At 39.4% G+C, this 27578-nt stretch overlaps 2 protein-coding genes across 2 annotated transcripts in view; one reads left to right on the forward strand and one right to left on the reverse strand.

The window, feature by feature from the left end:
- STK17A (serine/threonine kinase 17a) overlaps nt 1–19145 on the forward strand; it is a 31973-nt gene extending 12828 nt beyond the window's left edge. Inside the window, exons 2-6 of the mRNA XM_011983212.1 lie at nt 1935–2079; nt 13458–13584; nt 17422–17470; nt 17559–17738; nt 18321–19145. Of these exons, the coding sequence (XP_011838602.1) occupies nt 1935–2079; nt 13458–13584; nt 17422–17470; nt 17559–17738; nt 18321–18645 (826 nt within the window). The 3' untranslated portion in view covers nt 18646–19145. The remainder of the gene's footprint in view (nt 1–1934; nt 2080–13457; nt 13585–17421; nt 17471–17558; nt 17739–18320) is intronic.
- Nucleotides 3456–27578, reverse strand: part of LOC105541929 (cytochrome c oxidase assembly factor 1 homolog) — a 123433-nt gene continuing 99310 nt past the window's right edge. Inside the window, exon 7 of the transcript XR_001006401.1 lies at nt 3456–3515. The gene's annotated coding sequence lies outside the window, so the exon portion shown is untranslated. The remainder of the gene's footprint in view (nt 3516–27578) is intronic.

A 27578-nucleotide genomic window follows, 5' to 3' on the forward strand; every position in this document is an offset into this window, starting at 1 on the left:
AGAAAGTAAATATCCAAACTGGGCCTCAGAGCAGGACAGAAATGGAAATGCTAGTTTAGATAGAAAAAACAGTATTTGGTCTGAGGCGGGAAGCTATGATACAGCCAAGGTACAGGCAGCTAGGGAAACTCAGTTACTGTTAGCTTCTAAACATCAGTTATATGGCTCTGAATAATGTTGGTCAAAAGAATCATCTCATAACTTTCCAAGGACCACTAGAAAGTTGAAATTTTAAAGTTCTAAATGTTTTTTTGTAAAAGTAGTTTTTGTGCAAAACTTTGTTAACAGTTTTTTAATTAATTTCCCAGTGAAATTTTTTGGTTAAAAAGTAATGTTGCTGTAGTTAAAGATAGAAAAAGCAAAGCTATTATAGGGCTTCTGTAGCTTCCATGTGAAGGAAAGTACTTTGTGTAAAATAGTTAATATAATATTTACTATACTTGAGAGATGCTTTTAACATCTCAGATTGTTCTTTAGTGAGATCCCATTTAGTGATATTAGTTAATATGGTATTTAGTTTAGTTAATGGGTAAAATCCACAGTTAAACAGGGTTATATGATTATATGTTGTACCAAGAGGAATATAGTCTCTTTTTTTTTTTTTTTTTTTTTTGAGATGGAATTTTGTTCTTGTTGCCCAGGCTGGAGTGCAATGGTGTGATCTCGGTTTATCGCAACCTCTGCCTCCCAGGTTCAAGTGATTCTCCTGCTTCAGCCTTCTGAGGAGCTGGGATTACAGGCATGTGCTACCATGCCTGGCTAATTTTGTATTTTTAGTAGAGATGGGGCTTCTCCATGTTGGTCAGGCTGGTCTCGAATTCCTGATCTCAGGTGATCCGCCTGCCTCAGCCTCCCAAGGTGCTGGGATTACAGGCATGAGCCACTGTGCCTGGCCTCAATTTTCTTACAATAGTCTATATTTGAAATACATACTTGAACATTTTCACAAAACTGTAGTTAGCAGTATATTTTGTGCTTATGTAAACTACTTAAATTGTTGAGAAAACCAAGAGGGAATCATTTGTTAAAGCAAGAATGGGGCCGGGCGTGGTGGCTCATGCCTGTAATCCCAGCACTTTGAGAGCCCAAGGCGGGTGGCTCACAAGGTCAAGGAGATCGAGACCATCCTGGCCCACCTGGTGAAACTCCGTCTCTACTAAAATACAAAAAAATTAGCCAGGCGTGGTGGTGCATGCCTGTAGTCCCAGCTACTCAGGAGGCTGAGGCAGGAGAATCGCTTGAACCCGGGAGGCGGAGGTTGCAGTGAGCTGAGATCACGCCACTGCACTCCAGCCTGGTGACAGAGCAAGACTCCGTCTCAAAAAAAAAAAAAAAAGAAAAAGAATAAAAAGCAAGAATGGGTAACTTTATGTGTAAAGAGACTAATCGCTCTTAAAATTTAGGTAAAGAAATCCTTGTATTTATGTAAATTGATAGTAATGGGCTGAGGGACTCAGATGACAATAAACTGCGATTAAGAAACTGTTTCAGCCAAAATGCAGTTCTTTATTTCAATTGAGGAACAAAGTTCTTTTATCAGCAAATTGTGGCCTATATGTGCAGAGCGCTTAGTAAACTGTACATTACATGTGGTGCATCTCGAGCTGCCTGGGACTGAGTTGGCTCAGCCTATACTGTGTTTTGATTCAGGTTGTCAAATCCATACTAACAGTTATACAGGCTGGGTACGATGGCTTATACCTGTAATTCCAACACCTTCGGAGGCCAAAGTGGGAGGATCGCTTGAGCACAGGAGTTTGAGACATAGTAGGCACCATAGTGAGGTCCCATCTCTATTTTTCAAAATAAAAATACATTTTTTTGAAAAGGTATACCGTTACTGCCAGACTGTAATTAATTTACTTTGTAGTTTTGGTGTAAGTGTTTGCCATTTCTTATGAGTCATATATTACTTTAATTTTGCCCTTCTCTAGTGCTGCTGGGGGTGAAATCTTTGACCAGTGTGTTGCAGACAGAGAGGAAGCCTTTAAAGAAAAAGATGTTCAAAGACTTATGCGACAGATTCTAGAAGGTGTTCACTTTTTACACACTCATGATGTAGTTCATCTTGATTTGAAGGTAAGGTTCAAATTACTTTACAATTTTGAGATTGCTAAAGAATGACATTCAAGATATAAAATATTTAACAGTGATTTATTCAAACATATTTCATGTTTGTGTATTATTAGCTAACAAGGATATTAGAATTGAGTCTTTACTCCTATCCTCTAGCCAGTTAATTTTATCAGGGAGATAAGGCACATGTGTGTACATGAAAAGATACATAATAATACAATGCCAAAGAAAGGAACTCAGAATATGACAAGATAGAACTTGAGCTAGATCTTTTGAAAAGTTAGGATTTAGGTAAGTTGAGAAGAGTAAGAGAAAATTACCTCACAAGAGTCAGGAATATTTGTGATGTGTTTGGGAAAAAAATAAATGGAATCATTTCACTGGAATTGAGAAATCAATTAGGAGATATTAAAGCTGGGAAAAGGCTGGATTCTAGGGGTTTCATATGTCATAAAGACATAAATGATTTTTGAGCCAGGAATATTCGAGAAACAGTGTTTTGGAAAATAGGCAGCAGTAAATAAATGAGAAAATTAAAGAGATTAGAAGCAGGTAGATTTCTAATTTAAAATTGTCAAAGGCAGAGAAGAGGAAGGAAGGAAAAACAAAGGACGGTATATCAGTGATGTTCCTTTCAAGTGATCAAGATGCCAGCTGAAACCAGGGTAAGCAAAACAAGGAAATTTTAGTGGCAAACAAGTCCAGAGATAATTCTAGCTTCAGTTATGACAATATTCAGGGCTCAAAAACTGTTGCTAGTACTCAGTTTTTCTCCAGCATTCAGCTCTGCCTTCTTTGAATGACAATAAGATGGTAATAAAGTAGATGCTGCTGTTCAGCCTTGCAACTACCCGGAGACAGCACGAAAGTCAGTCTCTACTTACAGCTCTGTCCAAAGTTCTGAGATTCACTCTGATTACACCAGCGTAGATCAATCTGGAACTAATAAGTGTGCTGATGGGTGTAGGGCTTTGGCTTGCCATGCCAGTGTCATCAGTGTCATAAGCTCCAACTCTGGAGGTATAACCCTTTCTACCATCCTAACCTTTACGCGGACTGAGTGGAGAAGGGATGGATTCTCAAACCAGTTCTGTTTCTGAAAGAACAGAGAATGGGATACTCAGGAGACTGTAAAGGTCCACTATGATTATTCTTAGTATATTCCTGCAGGTGTCTGCATGGCAGTATTAGCCATGCAGAGGAATTCCCAAAATAAATATTTATGCTGTAGCTTCTTTCATGTTTGGTTTTACACTCTTAACTTTGCAAAATCGTGTATCTGTTTTATTTTTTAATGATGTTTTACTAGTCTTATGATGGACTTCCAGGAACAGAACCCCAATTTAAATAGCATTGCACCTATAGGAAATGAGCTTTCAGCAAGTTTAAGATTTCTGTTGATTTTCTGATGGTTACTTTCATATCAAGTCCAGGTGAAACTGTGGGAAAATGAAACAGTCCTCAAAGAGAGAACATGCCGCAGCGACCCTAGTTCCTAGTGTTTATTCCATTTACAAAGATGGCCTTACTGGCGAGAGGAAATAGGGTTAGGAAGGATGGTAACCTGAGAAGGCTGAAGCCTCTAGACCGCCCCCAGAAAAACTTTCCCATTGTGAACTGCAGGGTCATCTCACACCACGATCATCTACTGATCTACCTTGACATCTGCTATAATATCCCCTCTAGCAGAAAGTAGATGCTTTATGGCAGTGTTCTCTGACCCAGACGTGAATCAGAATCACCTGGAAGGGCTCGTTAAAATAAATTGCTAGGCCACAACCCTAAAGTTTCAGATTCAAGGTAGGGCAAAGTGATGCTTAAACTTCAGGCCAGAATTGCTATATGGCCAGGGCCAGGTGTGGTGGCTCAGCCTGTAATCCCAGCACTTTGGGAGGCTGAGGCAGGTGGATCATGAGGTCAGGAGATCAAGACCATCCTGGCTAACACGGTGAAATCCCGTCTCTACTAAAAATACAAAAAAATCAGCCGGGCGTGGTGGCGGGAGCCTGTTGTCCCAGCGACTCGGGAGACTGAGGCAGGAGAATGGTGTGAACCCAGGAGGCAGAGCTAGCAGTGAGTCGCGATCGTGCCACTGCACTCCAGCCTGGGTGACAGAGCGAGACGATGTCTCAAAAAAAAAAAAAAAAGAAAAAAGAATTGCTATATGGCCAGTTGTGGTGGCTCATGCCTGTAATCCCAGCACTTTGGGAGGCTGAGCGGGCAGATCACTTGAGGTCAGGAATTCAAGACCAGCCTGGCCAACATGGTGAAATCCCATCTCTACTAAAAATACAAAAAGTTAGCCAGGTATGCTGGCGCACGCCTATAGTCTCAGCTACTCCAGAGGCTGAAGTGGGGAGAATGGCTTGCATCCGGGAGGTGGAGGTTGCAGTGAGCTGAGATTGCGCCATTGCACTCTAACCTAGGCAACAGAGCGAGACTTCGTCTCAAAAAAAATAAAAACTGCTATATGGCACATTCCATAATACCTTTGTTTATTGATATAGATAGAGTCATACTATATAAATATAAATTCATATATGTACATATTTAATACTGTATAAATAACTGCCTAATTTTTATTGCATGAAGGCACACTCTCAAGAAGGAGTGTACAGACTGGGCGCGGTGGCTTATGCCTGTAATCCCAGCACTTTGGGAGGTCAAGGAGGGCAGATCACTTGAGGTTAGGAGTTCAAGAGCCTCATGGCCAACATGGTGAAACCCCATCTCTACTAAAAATACAAAAATTAGCTGGGCGTGGTAGCAGGCACCTGTAATCCCAGCTCCTTGGGAGGCTGAGACAGGAGAATCGCTTGAACCCGGGAGATGATGGTTGCAGTGAGCCGAGATTGCGCCACTGCACTCCAGCCCAGCTGACAGAACGAAATTCCATCTCAAAACAAAAAAAAGAGGATACAGTGTATGTAATCTGGAGGTTGACTTCTAAAGCAAACTTGATAATGTCCCTTTTGAATTTAGGTGGAAAGGTAGTTTCTTTTTAAATACTAGTTTCCTACAGAAAAATTTACTGGTTTCCTACAGAAAAATACAGGAAAAAGAAAACAATCTGGAAGTTTTCTTGTTCTCTTTTGAAAGATGCCTATGTAAATTCATTTTATACACATTTATCTTTTTTCAAAGATATTAATTTTTTAATACCATGGCTAAAATGGACACTCAGGACCCAGTAGCCACATGGTATACAGTGGCGTTTTTTGAAAGCGAGTGTGGACATGTGCACACCCACATGCTGAGGTGGCCTGATGTTAATGCTCAAGGTTAACTAGTTAAAACCTTTCACAGCTTGCGTGGGGGCTTTGCTTTTCCCCTTCAGTCTGTCATATGCATAAGAAGTTCAAAGATCCTTGCTGCAGGAAATTTCCACCTTGCTTCCCTCAGGAACATTTACAAGGAAGAGATGGTCTCTGCAGTACAGACTTTCACTGGGCTGATACTTTAAGAAGCCTCAGTATTAGCCATGCAGAGGAATTCCCAAAATAAATGTTTATGCTGTAACTTCTTTCATGTTTGGTTTTATACTCTTAACTTTGCAAAATCGTGTATCTGTTTTATTTTTTAATGGTGTTTTACTAGTCTTATGATGGACTTCCAGGAACAGAACCCCAATTTAAATAGCATTGCACCTGTAGGAAATGAGCTTTCAGCTTATGACAGTTCAACCTGTGACTATTCAAGAACTAATTAAGTAGCAAGTCAGACAGGTTGTCAACACCATGTGTCATGGATCTTTGATGTCACTTGAGAGTATCAAAGGTGAATATTAAGTTCTTGAATACCAACTTTAAGTGTGTGTTTACACAAGGAAATTATATCCCTTTCTCCTCAGTACATTCAGTATCATATTCCTTTCTCTCTAATACACTTGGTGTAGAATTCTTTCCAGATTCAGTAGAGGCCTTGATGATGATGATGGGCCTTTGATGTTGAAAACTGGACTCTCCATGTTTCCTCGACCCAGAGGAAGTAGAAGACAAAGTGGTCCAAAGGGTTCTCAGCCTTCCTTCTGCCTTTTTGCCCCTCCATGTGCAGTCAGACATGTCTGTCTGTGAGTCAGCTACTGGAGGGAGAGGACAGAGATGGGGTTGGTATGGCAGCTATGCAGGCGAGAGTGATTTCTACTAAAAGGTCTTTCCAGTTGGCCTCTGTGAGTCTGGACGAAGTGAGTCTGCTGTCCTCTGTCTTCGACAGTGTGTGCTCATAATGTTGACTCTTGGTCTCTAGAAGAGCTTGAAAGACTAGGCTATTTTTTAAGAAATTATTTTCCCATATTGCCTCAAAGCTAAATATATTATGTTTTCATTCTCTAAAAACTGATAATCCCAATATATATGGTAATTTTGAATTATTAAGCTATTTAGTCTCCATGCTGGTTAAGATGGGAAACTCCTGTCCCTGTGACAGAAGTTAGTTGGAAGTTAAAATAACTATTATAGTTGCTTCTTTTAAGGATATAATTGACACTATGGGAAATACACTGTTTGGCTTTGGTGCAGAGCCTGAATGATCAATTTGCCAAAAGACTGATTCACTGAAGACTCTCAGCCAAATATCTTAAATTGAGCTGGGAAAGTTCTTGGGGTGGGTGAGGGAATAGCAGATACAGATTTAGGAGTCTGTAAAAGTATGAGTCCATAAATCCACAAAAATAGAAAAGACAACCATGATTAAGAGAAAGCCCATTCATTTAATATATAAAATGTTGCAGAAACTGCAAATCTGAGAAACAACAACTCTGGCAAAGTCAGAACAAAACCAACTAAAAGTACCAAAACAGTCTCAATAATTTGGTGAATTAGTCATTCAATAGAGTGACCTGGTTTTAGTCCTGTCCAAGGGAGGGAGGACTGACCAAAAATAGCACAAAGAAATCTGGTCTTAAAATCCATTGCTCTTTTTTCTTCAAATGGTGGTGTACTGGTTCAGTCTTTCAGGAGTGTTAGTACAGTCAACCCTCTGCATCCATGGATTCAACCAACCACAGGTTGAAAATATTCAGGGGGAAAAAAATTTCACAAAGTTCCAAAAAGCTAACCTTGAATTGGCCCCCCACCAAGTATTTCATTGAATCCATACAAATGAGGTGATGTGTGGCATTATAATAGCTATTCTGAGTAACCTAGAGATGATTTAAAGTTTACAGGAGGATATGCTTAGGTTATATGCAAATACTACACCACTTCCTCTCAGGGACTGGAGCATCACAAATTTTTGTATCTGCAAGGAGTCCCTGGACCAATCCCCACCAGATACCAAGGGACAACTATACTAGGATTCTATCACTTAATTTTTCCACCCAGTTATGCTCATGGTTAAAAGTGGACTAGAAGAAGGCCAGGTGTGGTGGCTCACACCTGTAATCCCAGCACTTCGGGAGGCTGAGGTAGAAGGACCACTTGAGCCTATGAGTTTGAGACCAGCCCAGGCAACATAGCGAGACCTCGTCTCTACAAAAAATTAAAAACTCAGCCAGCCATGGTGGCATGCGCCTATAGTCCCAGCTACGGAGGAAGCTGAGGCAGGAGGATTGCCTGAGCTCAGGAGTTCGAGGCTGCAGTGAGCTGAGATTGCACCCCTGCATTCCAGGCTGGGGAACAGAATGAGATCCTGTCTCAAAAACTTTTTTTTAATTAAAACCTTAATTTCTAAAACTTAATTTCAAAAAAAGTGGCCAGAAGCTGGGACTTTCCATATGAGATTTAAATTTAAGCATCAGTATATTACTTGAAAGTAGGGGTAACAAAAACATTTCTAAACAGTCCCCCAAATTAATTTAGACAGGATTATTTACCTATTTCTCTACTCTAACCTGGGTTTTAATAGTTAATGTACTAGAACTTTAATTGCCTGATAAAATGTTCCTTAAAACCCTGTCCATAATACCCTAAGCCTTATTGAGCAGGTTAACCTCAACTTTACAATGATCTTAGCCACTAAATCTTCTCCAGTGGTGATTGTTCAGTAAACGTTAAATGGATTATGTACAAAGATGAAGATACCGAGATAAATAAAAGACTTCCCTACAGCCACCACTATTTAAGGACCGTCTGCAGGTTTTCTGCTTATTCCACTGTCATCACCTCTCTACTGATTGACCTTGCTTCTTTCTCTCCCTTACTACCTGGGATTCATACATTTTAAATAGAACTAGGTTTTATGTGCCACAACTTCTTTATCATGAACTGGATTCCCTAGAAAGGAAGTTTAACTAAATTGTAAATGCTGAGGTACTTAGCTTTGTTTTCAGGACATGTATTTCAGCTTATTGGAAGTAGATACATTTCACCATCGAAGAAGAGACAGAGATTATAGTCCTGTAATTGTACATATATTTTATTCAGAGGAGCAAAGTCTATTTTTAAAAAGAGCCCTGTGGTCAAAATAGGGCACAGTTGGTAAAGGCCACATAATAAATATTAACTGAAATCCCCTGAAATAGCTCTGATTTTATGAGAAATGTGTTTTTTCTAGCAACCTCTCTCTCAGTTGTTTAACTTCATTTTTAGAAAGTCTGTCACACTGGTGTATCACAGATGCATGTAACAGGGCCTAGGCGTCTCATACAATAAGATTTTAATAATTTGATCACACTAATTTAGGATTTACAACATTACCACCGAACCAATTAGTTTTTGCGTAGTAACTAAAGAAAGCATTTCTCAGGGAATATAAAGTGTACACACATAAAAGGGAAAAACATTTAAACTATTTTAAGGGAACAAATGGTATTTAAGAACATTCATATAATGTACATGTTTACTAATCACAAGAATATCTCAAGATTTGGTGAAGATTTTCCCTAGCAGTATTTCACTTGGCATTTTGTGTGCACTGGAAAGGGCAAACCATTCAATTATGAATATGTGTCACTGAACCAAACCCCTCCTATCGAATTTGCCTGAATAATTGACATTTTGTGGTCATCAAAAAATTACTATAATTTTTGTTTTGTTTTGTTTTTTGATTTTGACAGGGTCTTACTCTGTTACCCAGATTGGAGTGCAGTGGCACTATCTCGGCTCACTGCAACCTCTGCCTCCCAGGTTCAAGTGATCCTCCTACCTCAGCCTCCCAAGTAGCTGGGACTACAGATGTACACCACCAAGCCTGGCTAATTTTTTGTATTTTTGATGGAGACAGGTTTTCATCATGTTGCCCAGGCTCCTAAGCTCAAACAGTCCACTCACCTCGGCCTCCCAAATTGCTGGAATTAAAGACATGAGCCACTGCGCCCAGCCCTTTTGTTGTACTATAGTATTTTATTAACGTACTAAAATTAAAATTGCCTTGAAAAGTCTGAGGACTCATAGTCATGATGCTACATAGGTGTTTTTTTCCTGAAGAATTAGCTAGAAGCTAATTAACAAAGAAAATGTGGCCTGCCTTCTGCCATTTACTCCAGAATGGCCTACAAAGCCCTGTGATCTCCTAGCCATTTCCTTTCCAACCTCATGCCTCCTACCACTCGTACCCCTTTTGCCTTGTGCTGTCCTCCAGCCACACAGGATTTCCTGCAGATGCTCCACAGCAGTACGGCCTCTATACTTGCTCTTCCCTCTGCCTGGAATGCCTCCTGCTTACCCCAACCCCTCCAGGACACTGAGCTGTGACTGGCTCTTTTTTAACATCATCCTCTCCTCCTTCAGGTTGCCTTCTTAGAAAGGCCTTCTCTGACTCCCCTAAAGATAGCATGCCCGTGCACACACCCCAGGCAACCCATCTTGCCCATCATCCTGCTTTGAGTTCCCCATAGTGCTTAAAGCGACCCAAGGTGTATTTATTTGTCTCCATTAAGATGCAGGGCTCCAAAAGAGAGGACTCATGTCTTGTTTTCTGTTATTTCCCCAGGGCCTAGCTCATTAGGCAATCAGTAAATATTTGTTGAATAAATGAGGAAATCTTTTTACCCTTCAGGGTCTGCTCACATAGCTCCTCTGTAATTTTCCAGGGCAGAATTAATCACTCTGATATATTTATCGCCTGAGTACTTTGTATATATTGCTCTCACGGTGCAATTCACAGAGGAGTGACTTGAGCCTGGCAGGTCCGTCTATTTTCTCTTGATTATAAACTCTGACAGTAGGGTGTTCTTATTCCTTATATTTATACTACTACCAGTCCTGACACAAAATAGACACCCTCTTAATTTTTTTAGTTATGTTTCTCCCATTCATTCACCCAACAATATTAATGTGTGGCTGGCACTGATCACAGTGATAAAAGATTAATCAGTACTGTGGTTTCTGTGCTCATGAAGCTGTAGATTCTTCCCATTCTTTGAATTCAGCCTGATAAACTTACACGCATTTTCATAATAGAAAAGGGTAGGATGGGTGGTTGGGTAGAAGGTAAGATCCTTTTTAAAAAGAGGGACCATCTGGCTGGGCGCGGTGGCTCACGCCTGTAGTCCCAGCACTTTGGGAGGCCGAGACGGGTGGATCATAAGGTCAGGAGATGGATACCATCCTGGCTAACACGGTGAAACTCAATCTCTACTAAAAATACAAAAAATTATCTGGGCATGGTGGTGGGCGCCTGTAATCCCAGCTACTCGGGAGGCTGAGGCAGAAGAATGGTGTGAACCCAGGAGGTGGAGCTTGCAGTGAGCCGAGATTGCACCACTGCACTCCAGCCTGGGTGAAAGAGCGAAACTCCATCTCAAAAAAAGAGGGACCATCTATGCCTCAATTTCCTTTTTCATATTGCAGCCCCTCTCATGGATGGAAATTGTAATCTGCTTCACTGCCATCTTAGGCCTTCTCACCAAGTTGAGACTAGGCAAAGAATGGAAAAAAGTGTTCTAGACTGAAAGAATACCATATACAAATTCACTCTTGTGAGAGGGAGCATGGCAAGTGTGAGAGACTGGAAAGTGTCCTGTGGGACCCATCTTCATGGAGCCAGGGGTATCATGGCATATGATGAGTCTGGAGAGCTAGCTCGGCAGAAGCTGGACCTCAGGACATGCACACCATGCAAAGGAGTTTGGAGGTTATCTAAGAGCAGTGGGAGGCTGTGGAAGGGTTTAGGAAAGGGGACAACAGATCTAATTTATATAATACAAAAGAACCTCCTGGCTGCAATGTGGGCAAAACGGATCCTAGCAAAACACTGAAGAGGCCATCGCAGTAGAGCAAGAAAGGTAGCTTTGGTTTTCTGTGGATGGAGAGAAAAAGGCCAAGTCTAGAAATGCTTGGAATTTAGTACTTAAAATCAACTATGGTGACATGTTAGCTAAATGGAAGAGCGGGGAGGAAAGGAATGGCCAAGATGATTGTTAGTGTTCTCTTCTGTTCTGAGGGATGATCATAGCATTCACTGAGACACCTGTCATTGGCATAGGGAGAATCTGATTTAGGAAGGAAAATAGGAGTCTGTTTTTGGTCATGTTGAATTTGAGGTACCTTTGAGACATCAAAGGGGAGATAATAGGTAAGCAGCTGGTTGAAGAGGTCTGAAAGAAAGAAAAAAATTGTGAGTCATAAGGTGTAGGTGATATTTAAGCCTTGGGTGCAGATCATGCAAGCTGAGAGTTTGGAGTAAAAAGAGGAAAGGCCTCAAGATCAAGCCTTGAGAAACCCAGCATCCAGTGGACCAGGTAAAAGAAGGTGGCCCCTCAGAGGAGATGGAAGACGCAGCCAGAGATAGGAAGAAAGCCAGGACAGTGTTTTGTCATGAGAGCCAAGAGAAAAGTAATATATAAACAAGGAAGGAGTGGTTTGTCAAACACTGCTAAGGGAGTGGTTCAGAAGAAAGCGTTGGAAAAATATCACTTGATTTTGTGATTTGTAGTGGAATGAGAGGACAGAAGTCAGATGGAGGGGCAGAATATGAATGGAAGGAAAGGAAATGTGAACATTCATTCTGTGCATCTAGGGGACCAATGTGATGGAGACAGAAACAAACAGCTAACCAAACAATGGAGTAAGCATGCTGTATACACCATGCTGTGCAGCAGGAACGGGGCAGCCATCAAGCCCTCCCTGGAAGGAGCAGGGGAAGCCAGGGCAGGCTTTACAGAGGAATTGGTGCTTTACTGAGACCCATCATGCATGGAATGAGGGATGAGAATAAATCTGTCAGGGAGAGAAGGGGAGAGGGCATCCTGAACAAAGGCGGTACATGTGCAAAGGCATGAGATGTGGGAGTAGCTGTCTTATTTAGGGATTACAGACTGTTTGATTTGGGGCACAGATTGCCTTTGGAGCCATGACAGGAAATTAATCTTGAAAAGGAAGCAGGGACCCAATCTTAAAACACTGGGTGTTATAGTGAAGTATTTGTAATTTACCAATGTTTCTCAGCTTACCTTTGGAAATATTCTTAATGTCAGAAAACATAAAGTGAGGACTCTTTATAATGCAAACACAAACTTTCCTTTCAAATTTTGTGTTTTAAAAATTTAATGAATTTTACATTCTAGTCCATAATATATTTACTTGTCTTTTTATGTGAAAGTATCTTAGGTTATTTTCCCTTGGGTAAAAATGACTCCACGGATATGAACCCCACTGATTCTGTGGCTCTGGGGAGCTCTTTCCCATTACTGTACGTGTCCTCACCCCACATGTCCCCACTCACAAGTCCAGAGAGAACTTAGGGTAGAAGTCATCAGTATGTAAGTGGCAGCTGAAGCTTTGGAAGTAGATGAAATTGCTCCAAAATAGAACGCAGAGTGGTGGGAGAAGAGTTGGCCATGCAGCGAGAGATCCTAAACAGCACAAATATTTAAAAGGAGGACAGAAGGAAAACATTGAGAAAATAGTGAGGGCTCTGTAGAAGAAGGAAGAGATCCAAGGTGGAGAAAACGGGGAGGAATTTCATCAATATAAGGATGCTTAACAGTGCCCAGTGCTACAGAAATCATTGCATGCAGAATAGTCCCTGAAAGACACAGATGGGATTTGGTGGGTCTTTGATTATTGAAGTTATTGTGACCTTAATGAAGGCAGATTCAGTCGAGGGGGCAAAAGAGATTTAGTTGGACTGAGAAAACGATACCAATTGTGCTTGATCATGCTTTCAAGAAACTGAGCTTTGAGGGAATAGTAGGAGATACTACTACCTGCAGGAGATTCAGGGTCATGGGGAATGGCTTCCATGAGGTGGGGATAGAAACCTATTTATATGCTGAGGAAGAGCCAGGGTAGGGGAAGAGACTGAAAATACAAGAGAGTACAGTCCTGCTACCTTATACATAGTAGGAAGTATATTGTAAAAATATTTCTTTAACAAATGACTGTTTACTGTTAAATTCCTCAGTCTCAGTTTCACAGGTGAAATGTATGTTTTATGGGCTACATGTTTTGTGTACTTAATCATAGTTGTATTGATTTTTGTGGGGGTATGTTGTTTTTTAGCCTCAGAATATTCTGTTGACAAGCGAATCTCCATTGGGGGACATTAAGATTGTTGATTTTGGCCTTTCAAGAATATTGAAGAACAGTGAAGAGCTCCGAGAAATTATGGGTACCCCTGAATATGTGGGTAAGTATTCATAAAAGTAGTTTTGCTCTGGGGTTAGGCATCACCTTCATTAGGGGACTTGTCCATGGGGCATGACTCATAGTAGAACCAGCTGTCTGCTATGTTGAAATTCTACCATCAGAGATGTATTCCTTTGGATTACATTTTACAATGGAAAACTTTCAAGAGTAGGATACTCAACTGGTGATGTCTTCACTGTCTCTTCACTACAGGGCTAAGAGAATTTGAAGGGATTACTTCTAAAATGAATAGGAGAGGATTTTCTTAACAAAGTGGGATATTAGCTTATTTGAGGGTGGGAGGATATTTAACAAGTGAGGATCTTTAAGGATGTTTTGGTTGGTAACAAACATTGACAAAGGCATTGCCAAGTCTGAGGTTCCATAGAAGTGTGGAGCAGAGAGAGCATCTGGTTGGATCCATGGTTGAGTGTTTCTGGGAGAAAGAAAAACGAGCTTAAACATTGAAGGTAGCAGCAAGAAAGCAGCTGAATGATGATATGCCATGGATCTAGGCGTGTCATCAAAGAAGTCAACTATGACTTTCTTTGATAGACTGAGGAAAATTGGAGTTTGAAAGATTAATAGTTTGATTTTTTTTAAAGGTATCTATAGAATAAGGCTGTGAAATTGAGAGGTTGTGACCAGAGATTAGAATATTAATATTTAGGCCAGGTGCAGTGGCTTACACCTGTAATCCCAGCACTTTGGGACGCCAAGGTGGGCGGATCAGTTGAGGCTAGGAATCTGAGACCAGCCTGGCCAACATGGCAAAACCCCATCTCTACTAAAAATACAAAAATTAGCCAGGCGTGATGGTGCATACCTGTAGTCCCAGCTACTCGGGAGGCTAAGGCAGGAGAATGGCATGAACCTGGGAGGCGGAGCTTGCAGTGAGCCAAGATCACGCCACTGCACTCCAGCCTGGGCAACAGAGTGAGACTCCGTCTCAAAAAAAAAAAAAAAAAAAGGAATATTAATATTTAAAATTTCAGTGGTGAAATAGCTCTTTGTAATTATGAGGACTTGGATGTAAGGCTGGAAAGGCAATTTTTTAGACCAGGAAATCAAGAAGCTGTGAAGGTAGGCTGTCTGAGTCATGGACATCAGTGTGGAAGTCACCTAGGCTGCCAGCAGACCTGGGAGAAGGGAGGGTGGCTGTGGCAGGAATGGAGAAGGCTGTGGCCTGGGCCTGAGGGAAGACTCTCTGCCTGAGAGTAGAAGCGTGAAGTGGGCAAATAGGCTATAAGAGGGGGAATGAAGAGAGAGGGGTCTCCTTTCAGAGAGGAGGGTAAAAGGAGTGAGTAGTTCTTGAAAGACTGAGGATGTTATAAGAAAAGAGGTATCCGGAGCACAGAAAGACTGAGGAGGGGCGATAGGGTTGAAGAAGACAAACCTGTATGACAATGATAGTCCAGAAAATAATTTAGAGATTTTTTAAAAGATCCTTAATTAGGTAATAAAAGATGCCACAGGCACAGAAACAACCTTTAAAATTTTTTATGTATTTTAGTGGGCCAGAATACTTAATTTTCAGTATGCTGACTAATATGCATCATGACCACTAAGTAAGTTTTTGGGATGTGACTTAATAGTGTTTCTTTAGGGAAAGCAGCAACCCAAGTGTTTTAGCTAAAATTAATGGGTACCATTTTAAGCTCCAATATACAAGACTGAAGAATGTAGGTCTGTGAGCTGAAAAATCAAAATAGTAATTATTGCCCTGAATGGGGTGGGTTTTTGTTTTGTTTTAATGCTTTCTTTGTTGTTGTTGTTTGAGAGAGTCTCACTCTGTCACCAGGCTGGAGTGCAGTGGCACCATCATAGCTTGCTGCAGCTCCCAACTTGAACTCCTCCTGCCTCAGCCTCCCAAGTAGCTGGGACCACAGGCACGTGCCAACACAGCGGGCCAGTTTTTTGTTGTTTTTTTTTCTTTTTGCTAAAGATGGATCTCACTGTGTTGCCCAGGCTGGTGATTTGTTTTAGAGCTTTCTGTTCCTTAGTAAATTTTAAATTTTCTGTCAAGAGCCTTTCCCCATCTCAAAACATTATAATGGAAATACAAGCTCAGTCCAAAAAGAAGAAAACTAAAAATGATTCAGAAGTACATTACACAGAAAAACAAAGGGACTCTCCTTTTTCCTTCCCTGACTCACCTTTTAAAAGGTGAGTTTATGCTTCCCACAGTCATTTTACATATACACAGAAACTGGTGTTGAGTTCTGGCCCTGTGTGACCTTGACCTTTAAATCTCTTTATACCTCAGATTCATCTGTCCATAAAAAGGGGCTAGTAATAGTACCGACCTCATAGGGAATTTATAAGGATTTCATTGGATTTGCTGTACAAAGTCCTTAAACCAGTATTCAGCACATAATAAGCACTCAAAAAAGTAAGCTATTGGTATTTTCTGCACCCCTCCTCCCACAGTCTTGCTATGTGGTCTCTGTTTTACCGTTTCTTCCCCGGTAATTTGGATGCTATGCATTTCATTTTTAATTTCCTAGTCATTTCTTTTGAAACTTTAACATTTACAACCTCTGTTTCTCACTCAACCATTTCAGAAATCAAAATTTAGGAGATTAGCATACCTAGCATTTCCTTTCCAACCTCTTCATCCCACTCATTTATTCTATGGGGGTTTGTCACAAATTAGTAGTAGATACATGACCTTGAGTATTTTGTTTTTTCATAGAAACAGAACATTTTCATTCCTTTTTTTAATTCCTTTTTGTAATTACCACAGTTTTTTAGTTTTTAATCTGTTTTTCCATGGATTCAGTACTTATTGACTGCCTATTAATAGTTTAGCCTCCTTATTTGTATACTTTTGAAAAAAAATTATCTTTAGTTAACTGGATTGAGATTTTTTTAAAGGAGTAGTTTTATAATATTTTTCCTAAATCCTTGCATATTTGGCAGTGTCTTTCTATTGTGTTTATGTGTGGCAGCAATTGACTTTATATCAAAGCTTTTTTTTTTTTTTGGAGACATGGTCTCACTCTATCACCCAGGCTGGAGTACACTGGCACTGTCTCAGCTCACTGCAGCCTTTACCTCCCAGGCTCAAGTGATCCTCCCACCTCAGCCTCCCCAGTAGCTGGGTCTACAGGCAATGCACCATGACACTCGGCTAGCTTTTGTTTATTTTTTATAGAGACAGAGTCTCATTGTGTTGCCCAGGCTGGTCTTGAACTCCTGGTTCAAGCGATCCTCCCGCCTTGGCCTTGCAAAGTGCTGGGCACCCAGCCTCGAAGCGTATTATTTTTCTCAATTCTATAGATGCAACTTAGTTGCCTTTGTCCCATGCCTGTAGTCTCAGAATGCCCAATTTTTTTTTTAATCTTGTTGACTTTTTGTTAATGGGTAGATGTTTTAAAAAGCTCACTCTGACTGCAACAGAAAGAATAGATCAGAGGGGTGGGACAAGTAGTTGAAAAGGCCCAGGTGAGAGGAGAAAGTGCCACAGGTGAGGGTGGGGCAATGGAGAAGCAGAAATGTCAGTGGCAGTGAGAAAGTTTTAAAAGCCATGATCTGATAGAGACAATGCTTGATTACGTAGAAATCGTCAGTTTATATTTGATGTTTTTAAAATATTTAAATATTTGTAAAATACTAGGACTCAACAATGATGGGTAGAAGTGTGAAAAGTAAACAAGTTAATTACAAACATCTAGTCAGGCTTTATATTAATTCATATTAATTCATGGTAACCTTTCATTTTAGCCCAAACATTGAATAGTGCCTTATAGTTTCTAATGCTTAATTTTTTATCTCTAAGAGCAAATTAGGAATTTTTTCCACAAAACTAAATGTTTTCTTCTCTTTCTGATACTAGCTCCTGAAATTCTTAGTTACGATCCTATAAGCATGGCAACAGATATGTGGTAAGAGTTATTAATGAAAAATTGATCAAATTAGTTTCAAGAAATGAGTATGGTACTAAATTTTTCTTGCATTTTCTTTCTAATTTAGGAGCATTGGAGTGTTAACATATGTCATGCTTACAGGAATATCACCTTTCTTAGGCAATGATAAACAAGAAACATTCTTAAACATCTCACAGATGAATTTAAGTTATTCTGAGGAAGAATTTGATGTTTTGTCTGAGTCAGCTGTTGACTTCATCAGGACACTTTTAGTTAAGAAACCTGAGTAAGTATTACTTTTATTAGTTTAATATTGATCTTGTCAGTTTTTTATTGAATCTTCTCCAACCAAAAATAGTTCAACATCTAAAACACCAAAATGGGAACCCAAAAGTAGAGACCCTTGACTTAATATAACTGTTGAAGGAAAAGGGGGCAAAAATGAAAATATTTTGAGAAAATGTGAACCATACCTCGGTATAACAGGATTTAAATATTAATTAGCAAAACTGTATTATTGCAAATGTGTCATGGCAGTAAACAGCACTCATAATTCATGGTTAGTAGAAGTTGACAGTGAAATGACAGCTAATCTCTAGCAGATACTTCCCATCTGTTCTTGGTGTCTCTCAAGAGAGCGTTTCAAACATAACTTACTTAAAATATTTCAACATTTTCACAAAATTTTCAGCATTGTGGGAAATTGCACCCAAATTCCAAGACTAATAGTTTTATTCAGGAATCGCAGTTAAGATTTTTGCCAACTTGTCATACTTCCCAAAGTATAATACAATAAATACAGTACCTTATGCTCTAATTTTAACTGAAGTTCTAACATGTCTTAACTGTAAAACATGTATCTTTACAGGGATCGAGCCACTGCTGAAGAATGTCTAAAGCACCCCTGGTTGACACAGAGCAGTATTCAAGAGCCTTCTTTCAGAATGGAAAAGGCACTAGAAGAAGCAAATGCCCTCCAAGAAGGTCATTCTGTGCCTGAAATTAATTCAGATACTGACAAATCAGAAACCGAGGAATCCATTGTAACTGAGGAGTTAATTGTAGTTACTTCATATACTCTAGGACAATGCAGACAGTCTGAAAAAGAGAAAATGGAGCAAAAGGCCATTTCCAAACGATTTAAATTTGAGGAACCTTTGCTACAAGAAATTCCAGGAGAATTTATCTACTGAGCAGTATTTCCCTTTAGAACTTTAAGATTTCTACATTGAAAAATGTTAATATTATTTATGGACCTCTGGCCAAATGGTACATGTACTGGAAGTGGATAACCAGTATCACTTACACAAACAAAAATAACTTTGTCAAATTTGTGGAGTTAGGTGGAAGTCACATTTTAAAAGTTGCCAACCAGGAGATTTAACAGGTACAGTTATCCATTTCAATGTTATTTTTAAGAAGGGAGATGTTGGTACCTTGTAATTCTACACCCTGTTTCTCCAGAATGAGAATTTGTGTACAAAGATATTTGTATTCACTTTCTTTAAAAAATCCAAGTAAAAGTGCCAAAACTACATTTCTGTAAATCTCTTGCATTATTCATATGTGTATCTATATCTGCATATTTGTTAATGTGTTTACTACAATTGCTGCTTTTTCACTTTGGATTTGTTTTTGGCAAAATTTTAGTTTAAGCAGACATCTAAATTTTCGAGACCTAGAATAACATTCACTAAAGTTTGATACTGTCTTTTTTTAATATTTTCTTACTGCTTTATAGTGACTTGATTTGGTTTCTGTTGTGTTTTTGCCTAAATGCTTGTAACATATCAGTGAAAAACCCTAATTTTTTTTTTCTCTTCAATGTCACTAGTAAGAGAGGTGGTAATTTTTCACCTCTGAAATTATTCTGGTTTAAGTGTCAGCTCTTCAGCCACTTCCCTCATCACACCACACTCACATGCATCTGCTCTGTCTCACATGCTGTACCCCTGCCGCTTCCTGGCACCTCCCCCCATGCTTCTCATTTAATTTTGGCCAATTGTAGGTATCAGTGTGATCTGATCAACACTCTGGTTACCTTGGTCAGTGAAAAGATGCTACTATATTGCTTTTGTCCCAAAGTGAGTAAAATCCCCTAGAACAGAGAGAGAGAGAGTGTGTCTTCATGCCGACCACTGAGCCTGTTTCTGCTGAGTTTCTTATCAGCCCTCAAGCTCTGCTAGGAAAAGCTATAAAATGCCAAAATACTTATAAACATTTACTTTGTCCATAAAAAATTTACATTGGATACTCTGTAATTAGGAGGTACTTTGTCCCAAAAAGATGTATAAGAATGTACTAATAGTTTTATTTGATTAGGATTGAACAGTTCAAGTGTATCTAGGCCCCACAGTGACCAGTAAAGTCCAACTAAAAAATGGAAATGTGAAAGTGTATGCCGAATACCTTAAAGTAACTAATCATCCTCACACACAGAAGTCTGAGAGTCCTTATTTATCTTTTACTAGGCTCAGCGCATTAAATATTTGCCTATCACCTGTGTGCTGTGTACCGTGGCCATGCCTTGCTCTGTACTATGAACAACTCAGACCTGTGCCTTCACGGTCTGATTAGGGTGCTGCACAAAGCTTTCTCCCTAACATGGTTTCTCAGCTGTCAAAATCATGAAAATGACAGCACCTAACCACTATTTTAAAGTGTGTACAGTAAATACCCAAATGTGTGTAAATGTCATAGACATATATAAAGTCAGTAATCTCGCCCAGTCCTGCTGAGTGAACCTGTCGAAGCACCTGGGAGCGCTCTTTACACTATTAGATGAAATTCATCAGGCGGTTCAGACAACCAGGTTGCACTGTTTTCTCATTAAATTGGCTTGCTTTATACAGTTTCTTGGAATCTAGCATTCCTAAACAAGCTCCAAAAAGCAGAAGAAGAAATTGTGCCACAGTGATAGAGTTTTTAATGAACACCCATGGCCACAGTGTTGAGTCTCAGGTAAGTCTTGGAAGAAGTAAAACACAGTATTAGGTAAATTTGTATAAGTATCTCTGAAAAAATAGGGAGGGAGGTGACCAGCAAAAAATAACCCACTATTGAATGACACGTTTGCACTTGACGGATCTGTCATCAGGTTTTAAAATCAGAATCATTTGGGCTTTTTAAAAACCATTTTATACTCGTAATAAATATATTTAATATAATTGCTGTATTTGTGAAAAAGATCTGTTTTCTTTTAGCTGGCCACTTCAGTTTGCTGCGTATCTTTAGCTGCTGTTGTGCCTTAAATACTGAGTCATAGGGTGCTTTTTTAAGAAGCCCTTCAGAATATACTTGTAAAGATAAATTGGCATTTTTTGGTTTATAAGATAAAAACAGGGCATGAAGAACCTTCATAATACTAGGCCAAATAAAATCTATTAATAGCTGCCAGCTAGCTCTACACTTATCTAAAGCTGTTAATGTTCCTTTTTTTCTATCACCAAATTTATAAAGGACTAAACAGTGCTATTGAGTTTACTTGGTTTATAAATCCAGTTTTAACTATAATTCAACAGTATTTTGATGGGATGAGATGTTTATGTAATATGCAAAATGTATAAGTAGTTTTAATCAACTGGGAAATGATATTTGATCTTGTGTTTTGTTGTTTTCACATGAAAACTAGGAGGTAATTGATACCTTTCTCTAGTAGTGGTATAGAGGAAGGACAGATGCTCATTGATGAATCTCTTAAATTTCTCCAGCTAACCTCAGTTTGGAAGAAAAATGTATTGAAGGGTTATAAAGATCACTTAGAGAATGTGAGACAGAACATGAATTATAGTCCTCAGTAATGTAATGGGGGTGGTGCGTGGCTCAGTCCATAGAGGCCTATGCATGTTTAGAAGTAGTAAATACCAATCCATGGACACCAACATACATGAATATAGACAGGAGAAAGATGACTAGCATTGGCAAACTAATCCTAAATACATTTTAAATTCACACCTCAATTTGAATTGCACTGATAAAAATGAAAAATAGCCATGTACTGTATTTATTGTCCAAGATTGGCCACCTCATCCATTCTATCTGTTGCAGAACTTAAAAAGCTAGATTGAATACCTTAATCTTAACCTCGAGAGCCTTAATCACTATTGTTTTGTTTTGGAGAGAAGGGGATATAATTTACATATCATGAAATGTACAGATCTAAATCCATACAGTCTCATCAGGCTTGACAAATGTATTTGTCCTTTAACCACACTCCTGTTCTGTTGCACTAGTTTTCCTTATCCTCAAACTCATATACTTGGAATCATACAGCAGGCACCATTTGGCTTCTGTAACTCAGCATGATGTCTTTGAGATTCATCTATGTCGAGGTTTATATCAGCAGTTTGTTCCATTTTTGTTTTTGTTTTTGTTTTGTTTTGTTTTGTTTTGAGATGGAGTTTTGCTGTTGTTGCCCAGGCTGGAGTGCAATGGCGGGATCTTGGCTCACTGCAACCTCCGTCTCCCAGGTTCCGGGGATTCTCCTGCCTCAGCTTCCCAAGTAGCTGGGATTACAGGCATGCACCACCACACGTGGATAATTTTTGTATTTTTTTTTTAGTAGACATGGGGTTTGACCATGTTGGTCAAGCTGGTCTCAAACTCCTGACCTCAAGTGATCCACTCGCCTCAGCCTCCCAAAGTGTTGGGATTACAGGCATGAGCCACCGTGCCCAGCCTGGTTTGTTCCTTTTTATTGTTGTGTCATGCTATTTGAATGCATGAATTTATTTAGCTATCCTTCTGTTCATGGACCCCTGAGCTGTTTTGGTGGGGCTATTATAAATGTGCTATAAATATTCTTGTACAGGAATTTTTGTGGACATGTTTTCATTTCTCTTGGATTAAAAAGCTAGGAGTAGAATTGCTAGGTCTTATGGTAGCTGTATATTTAACTTTAAGAAACTGCCCAACAGTTTTCTAAAACCATTGTGCTGTTTTCTGTTCCTACCAGCACATTGTATTTTGGTTGTTTTTTACATCCTTGCTGACATTTGGTATTATCCGCCTATTTCATTTTAGCCATGCTCCTGGATGTGTGGCGGTATCTCATGCTGGTTTAGTTTGCATTTCCCTGATGACTAACGGACAGTACTTTTCATGTCCTTTTTTCCTTTTAATTGGATAGGACTCCTTTGTGCATCTGGATTGTCAGATTTGTGTGTCACATATGTCTTTTCCCATCTATGGCTTGCCTATTTTCTCAATAGTATCTGTTGATGAGAAGAAGGGTTTAGTTTTGGTGAAATCCAATTTATGGCTTTTTGTTTTATAGTTAATGTTTTCTGTGTGCTCTTTAAGAAGCCTTTGCCTACCCAAGCTCATGAAGATACTGTTTTTTCTTAGGAGTATGATAGTTGTAGCGAATATTCAGGTCTGTGATTCACCTTGAATTAGTATTTTTATATGCCATGAGGTAGGTAGGCGTCAAATACCTTTGAACATTCTAGTGAATGTTCAGTGGTTCCAGCACCACTTGTCAAAGATTCTCCTTTCACCGTTAAACTGTTTCGGTGCCAGGTCTAAAATCATTTGATCATATATCTGTGGATCTAGTTTTCTGTTCCATTCTGTTATCTTTTTGTCAAAACTTGGTAAGTCTTGATCTCAGGTAAAACAGATGTTCTAATTCCTTCTTCTGCAAATTGCTTTATTCTAGGTCCTTTGCATTTCCAAACAAATTTTGTCAATTTCTACCAAACTACTCCCAGAAAAAGCCCTGTGGATTTTTGTTAAGATTCACTGAATCTGTAAATCAAGTAGTCATCCAATCCATAAACATGTTTTTCCATTTACTTCATTTTTTCTCAGCAGTTTTACATTTTTCAGTGCAGAGATCCTGTATATCCTTTAACTTTATCCCTGTGTATTTCATGGTTTTTGATGCTGTTGTTTTTTGGATACTCTTCATATTTCAGTTTTTTGTTTGCTTTTAATACCCCAGCTCTCATTTTTAGCTCACGATGCCTAACTAGAACTATGTTATAAATTATTTAAATGAGTCTTTTGAAACTTTTGTTGGTAACAGTGGGAGTAAGTTCTCTGAATTGAAATTTATAGTAACAAAATTGGACAGAATCCCTCCTCTATTTTTTCAAATTAGAGATGCAGTAATGGAACTGCAGAGGGAATATGTGATTTGTCCAAGAGCTCACAGCTAGTTATGGGCAGAACAAAGGACAGAATCATTCAGATTTCCTGACTGCTTGTCAAGAACTTTTATCTCAGTGGATACTACCTTTGGCCCCATTTTAATGTCCAAAGTAGTTTTTAAAAATTACTTTTGTGTAACTTAATTTTGGGTTTCTTTTTTAATAACTGGAGGACAGGTAACCTGAGATGAGGCTAGTGCAGAGGTCAATATTCTGTGGCCTGTGCTGCCTGTTTGGTGAGGTTTTATTGGAATAGCCACACTCGTGTGTTTACATTTTGTCTGTGGATGCCTTCACACTACACCGCGCAGGTGAATACTTGTGACAGAGATCTGAAGGCCTGTACAGCCTAAGGTATTTAGTGTCTGGCCCTTTACAGAAAAAGTTTGCCAACCCCCAGGCAATTATAATCTAAATATATTTAAAATAGATATTTTCTATTTAAAACCAATCTTGACACAGTCCTTTGGGGAGCAGCTTATTTTACATGGCAGGATAATCTTATGACTTGATTACATTTTCTTCTTGCCATTTTTATTGAAATAAGTGGAGATTTTATTTACTAAAAATAAAACTATTTTTCCTAAGTATGTTAGCAACAGAAAAGTGTCTCAGTTCAATACATTGTGATGGGTTTGCATGAAAATTAGTATCTCTTTAGTTATCTCTATTAAGTAACCAGTTTTCTAATAAATTGTAAGAGAAGTATACCTAGAAGATAAATCAAAATATTTGGGAAGAGGTATGTTTAATCCTCAGCTGGAATTATTCAGGCGAGGAGGACTGTCACCTCATCCCTGCCCCCGTTTTTTTCTCTAAGCCAATAAAACTGTACCCTGTCCCATTTAAAGCAGCATATTCAATAATTTCATCCTATACTTTTTAAAGTTTTTGATTTTGCAATAGTTACAGAGTTACAGGGAGTTGAAAAGACAGTACAGATACATCTTACATAACTACAGGAAATTGATATTTGCACAATGTATATCGTTTTATGCCATTTTATCTTCCTACCAACACATTTGAGATACAGAACTGCTTCATTGCTATATAAAGATCTGTTGATATCTACATTTTACCAGTTTGAGTGAAAAGTAGAAAACTCTCTTGCCCGTCCCCTCCCCACCCCATTTATAACTGTCTTAAACATAACCTGCTACGTACATTGAGATCTATGTCACACAATTTTGCTTCTACTACCAAATAATTTAGAAACCTCAAGAAGGAAAGTCAATTGTATTTACCCATATTTTTGCTGTTTCCATCGTTCTTCCTGACATCCCCAAACTTTTTTTTTTTTAAACGTTTCCTTTCTGGTTCAAGACCTTCCTTTGGTCTATTCAAGGTCTGTAGGGTAGACTCATTCAACAAATTCTTTTAGTTTTCTATTATCCAAGAATGTTTCTATTACCCCATAATTCCTGAAGGATCATTTCACCAAATATGGAATTTGGAGTTGACAGAGTTTTGTTTGTTTTGAGGCAGTCTCGCTCTGTTGCCCAGGCTGGAGGGCAGTGGCAGGATATCGGCTCACTGAAACCTCCACCTCCCAGGTTCAAGCAATTCTCGTGCCTCAGCCTCCCAAGTAGCTGAGATTACAGGCACGTGCCACCATGCCTGCCTAATTTTTGTATTTTTAGTAGAGACAGGGTTTTGCCATGTTGGCCAGGCTGGTCTCAAACTCCTGACTTCAAGTGATCTGCTCACCTTGGTCTCCCAAAGTGCTGGGATTACAGGCATGAGCCACCATGCCCAGCCACAAGTTGACAGTTCTTTTGGCACTAAAATAATTTGTCTCACTTCCTTCTGGCCTCCATGGTTTCCAAAGAGAAATCCACTGTCATCTGAGTTACTTTTCCCTATAGGTAAGATGTCATTTCTTTCTTGATTCTTTCAAGCTTTTTTCTTTGTCTTTAGTTTTCAGAAGTCCTATCATGGATTTCTTTGGGTTTCACTCAGCTTCTTAAATACAGGCATACCTCAGAAATATGCATCACTTTCAGTTCCAGACCACTGCAATAAACCAAATACCACAAGAAAGCAAGTCACATGAATTTTTTGCCTTTCCAGTGCATATAACATGGCTTATACTGTAGTCTAAGTGAGCAGTAGTGTTATGCCTAAAAATAATGTACATACATTAATTAAAAAGTACTTTTAAATGCAAGAGGAGGGTAGGAAAAGATAATAATTTTAAAATACCTTACTGCTAAGAAATGCTAACAACCATTCATTGAGTCATAATCTTTTTGCTGGTGGACGGTCTTGCCTCGATGTCGGTGGCTGCTGACTGATCAGGGTGGTGGTTGCTGAAGCCTGCAATGACTGGAAATTTCTTAAAATAAGACAACAGTGAAGTTTGCTGCATTGATTAACTCCTTCTTTCATGAAAGATTCCTCTGTAGCATGCAATGCTGTTTGATAGCGTTTACCCACAGTAGAACTTTTCAAAATTAGGGGTCAATTCTCTCAAACCCTACCACTGCTAAGTTTATGGAATATTCTAAATCTTTTGTTGTCATTTCAACAATGTTCATGGCGTCTTCACCAGTAGTAGATTCCATCTCAAGAAACTACTTTCTTTGCTCGTCCATGAGAAGCAACTTCTCATCCATACAAGTTTGATCCTGAGATTACAGCAATTCAGTCACATCTCCAGGCCCCTCCACTTCTAGTTCTCTTGCTGTTTTCACCCCATCTATAGTTCCTTCCTCCTCTGAAGTCATGAAACCCTCCAAGTCCTCCATGAGGATTGGAATCTATTTCTTCCAAACTCCAAATAATGTTGATATTTTGACCTCCTCCCATGAATTGAATGCTCTTGATGGCATCTAGAATGGTGAATCCTTTCCAGAAGGTTTTCAACTGACTGCCCAGAACCATCAGAGAAATCACAAAATGTATTTCTTAATAATAAGTCTTGAGAGTCAAAAGTACTCCTTGATCCATGGGCAGCAGAATGGATACTCTGTTAGCAGGCATGAAACAACATTCATCTCCTTGTACATCTTCATCAGAGCTCTTGGGTGACCAGATGCATTGTTAATGAGTAGCAATATTTTGGTTTTTTAGCTTTGTTTTTTGAGACAGGGTTTCACCATGTTGCCCAGGCTGGTCTGGAACTCCTGACGTCAAGCAGTCCACCTGCCCCAGCTTCCCAAAGTGCTGGGATTACAGGCATGAGCCACTGCACCCGGCCATATTTTGAAAGAAATCTATTTTTTCTGAGCACTGAGTCTCAACAGTGGGCTTATTCAGTAGACCATGCTGTAAACAGACCAGCTGTCATCCATGCTTTGTTGTTGCGTTTATACAGCATATCTTAAGGGCCCTAGGATTTTCAGAATAGTCAGTGAGCATTGGCTTTAACTGAAAGTCACAGCTGCACTAGCCCCTGACAAGAGTCAGCTTGTCCTTTGAAGCCAGGCATTGAGTTTTTCTAACTATGAAAGTCCTAGATGGCATCTTTTTCCAATAAAATGCTGTTTCATCTACACTTAAAATCTGTTGTCTAGTGTATCCACTTGCATCGATGATCCGAGCTAGATCTTGTGGGTAACTTCTGCAGCTTCTCCATCAGCACTGCTGCAGCACTTTGTATTTTTATGGAGATGGCTTCTTTACTTAAACCTCATGAATATTGCTAGCTTCAAATTTTCTCCTGCAGCTTTCTGACCTCTCACATTTAGTAAGAGGCCATTGTGGGGTTATTAATTGGCCTAATTTCAATATTGTTGTGTCTCAGGGAAGAGGGGGGCCTGAAAAGTGGGAGAAAGATGAGGGAATGGCCAATCAGTGGAGCAGTCAGAACACACACATTTATCAATTAAGTTCACCGTCTTAGGTGGGTGAGGTTCATGGTGCCCAAAACAATTACAACAGTAACATCAAAGATCACTGGCCACAGCTCTCCGTAACAATAATTTAAAAGTCTGAAGTACTGTGAGAATTACCAAATGTGACACATGCAAAGT

The sequence above is a fragment of the Mandrillus leucophaeus genome, unplaced genomic scaffold (genome assembly GCF_000951045.1).
Source record: "Mandrillus leucophaeus isolate KB7577 unplaced genomic scaffold, Mleu.le_1.0 Scaffold248, whole genome shotgun sequence".
In the NCBI taxonomy this organism is placed as follows: domain Eukaryota; kingdom Metazoa; phylum Chordata; class Mammalia; order Primates; family Cercopithecidae; genus Mandrillus; species Mandrillus leucophaeus.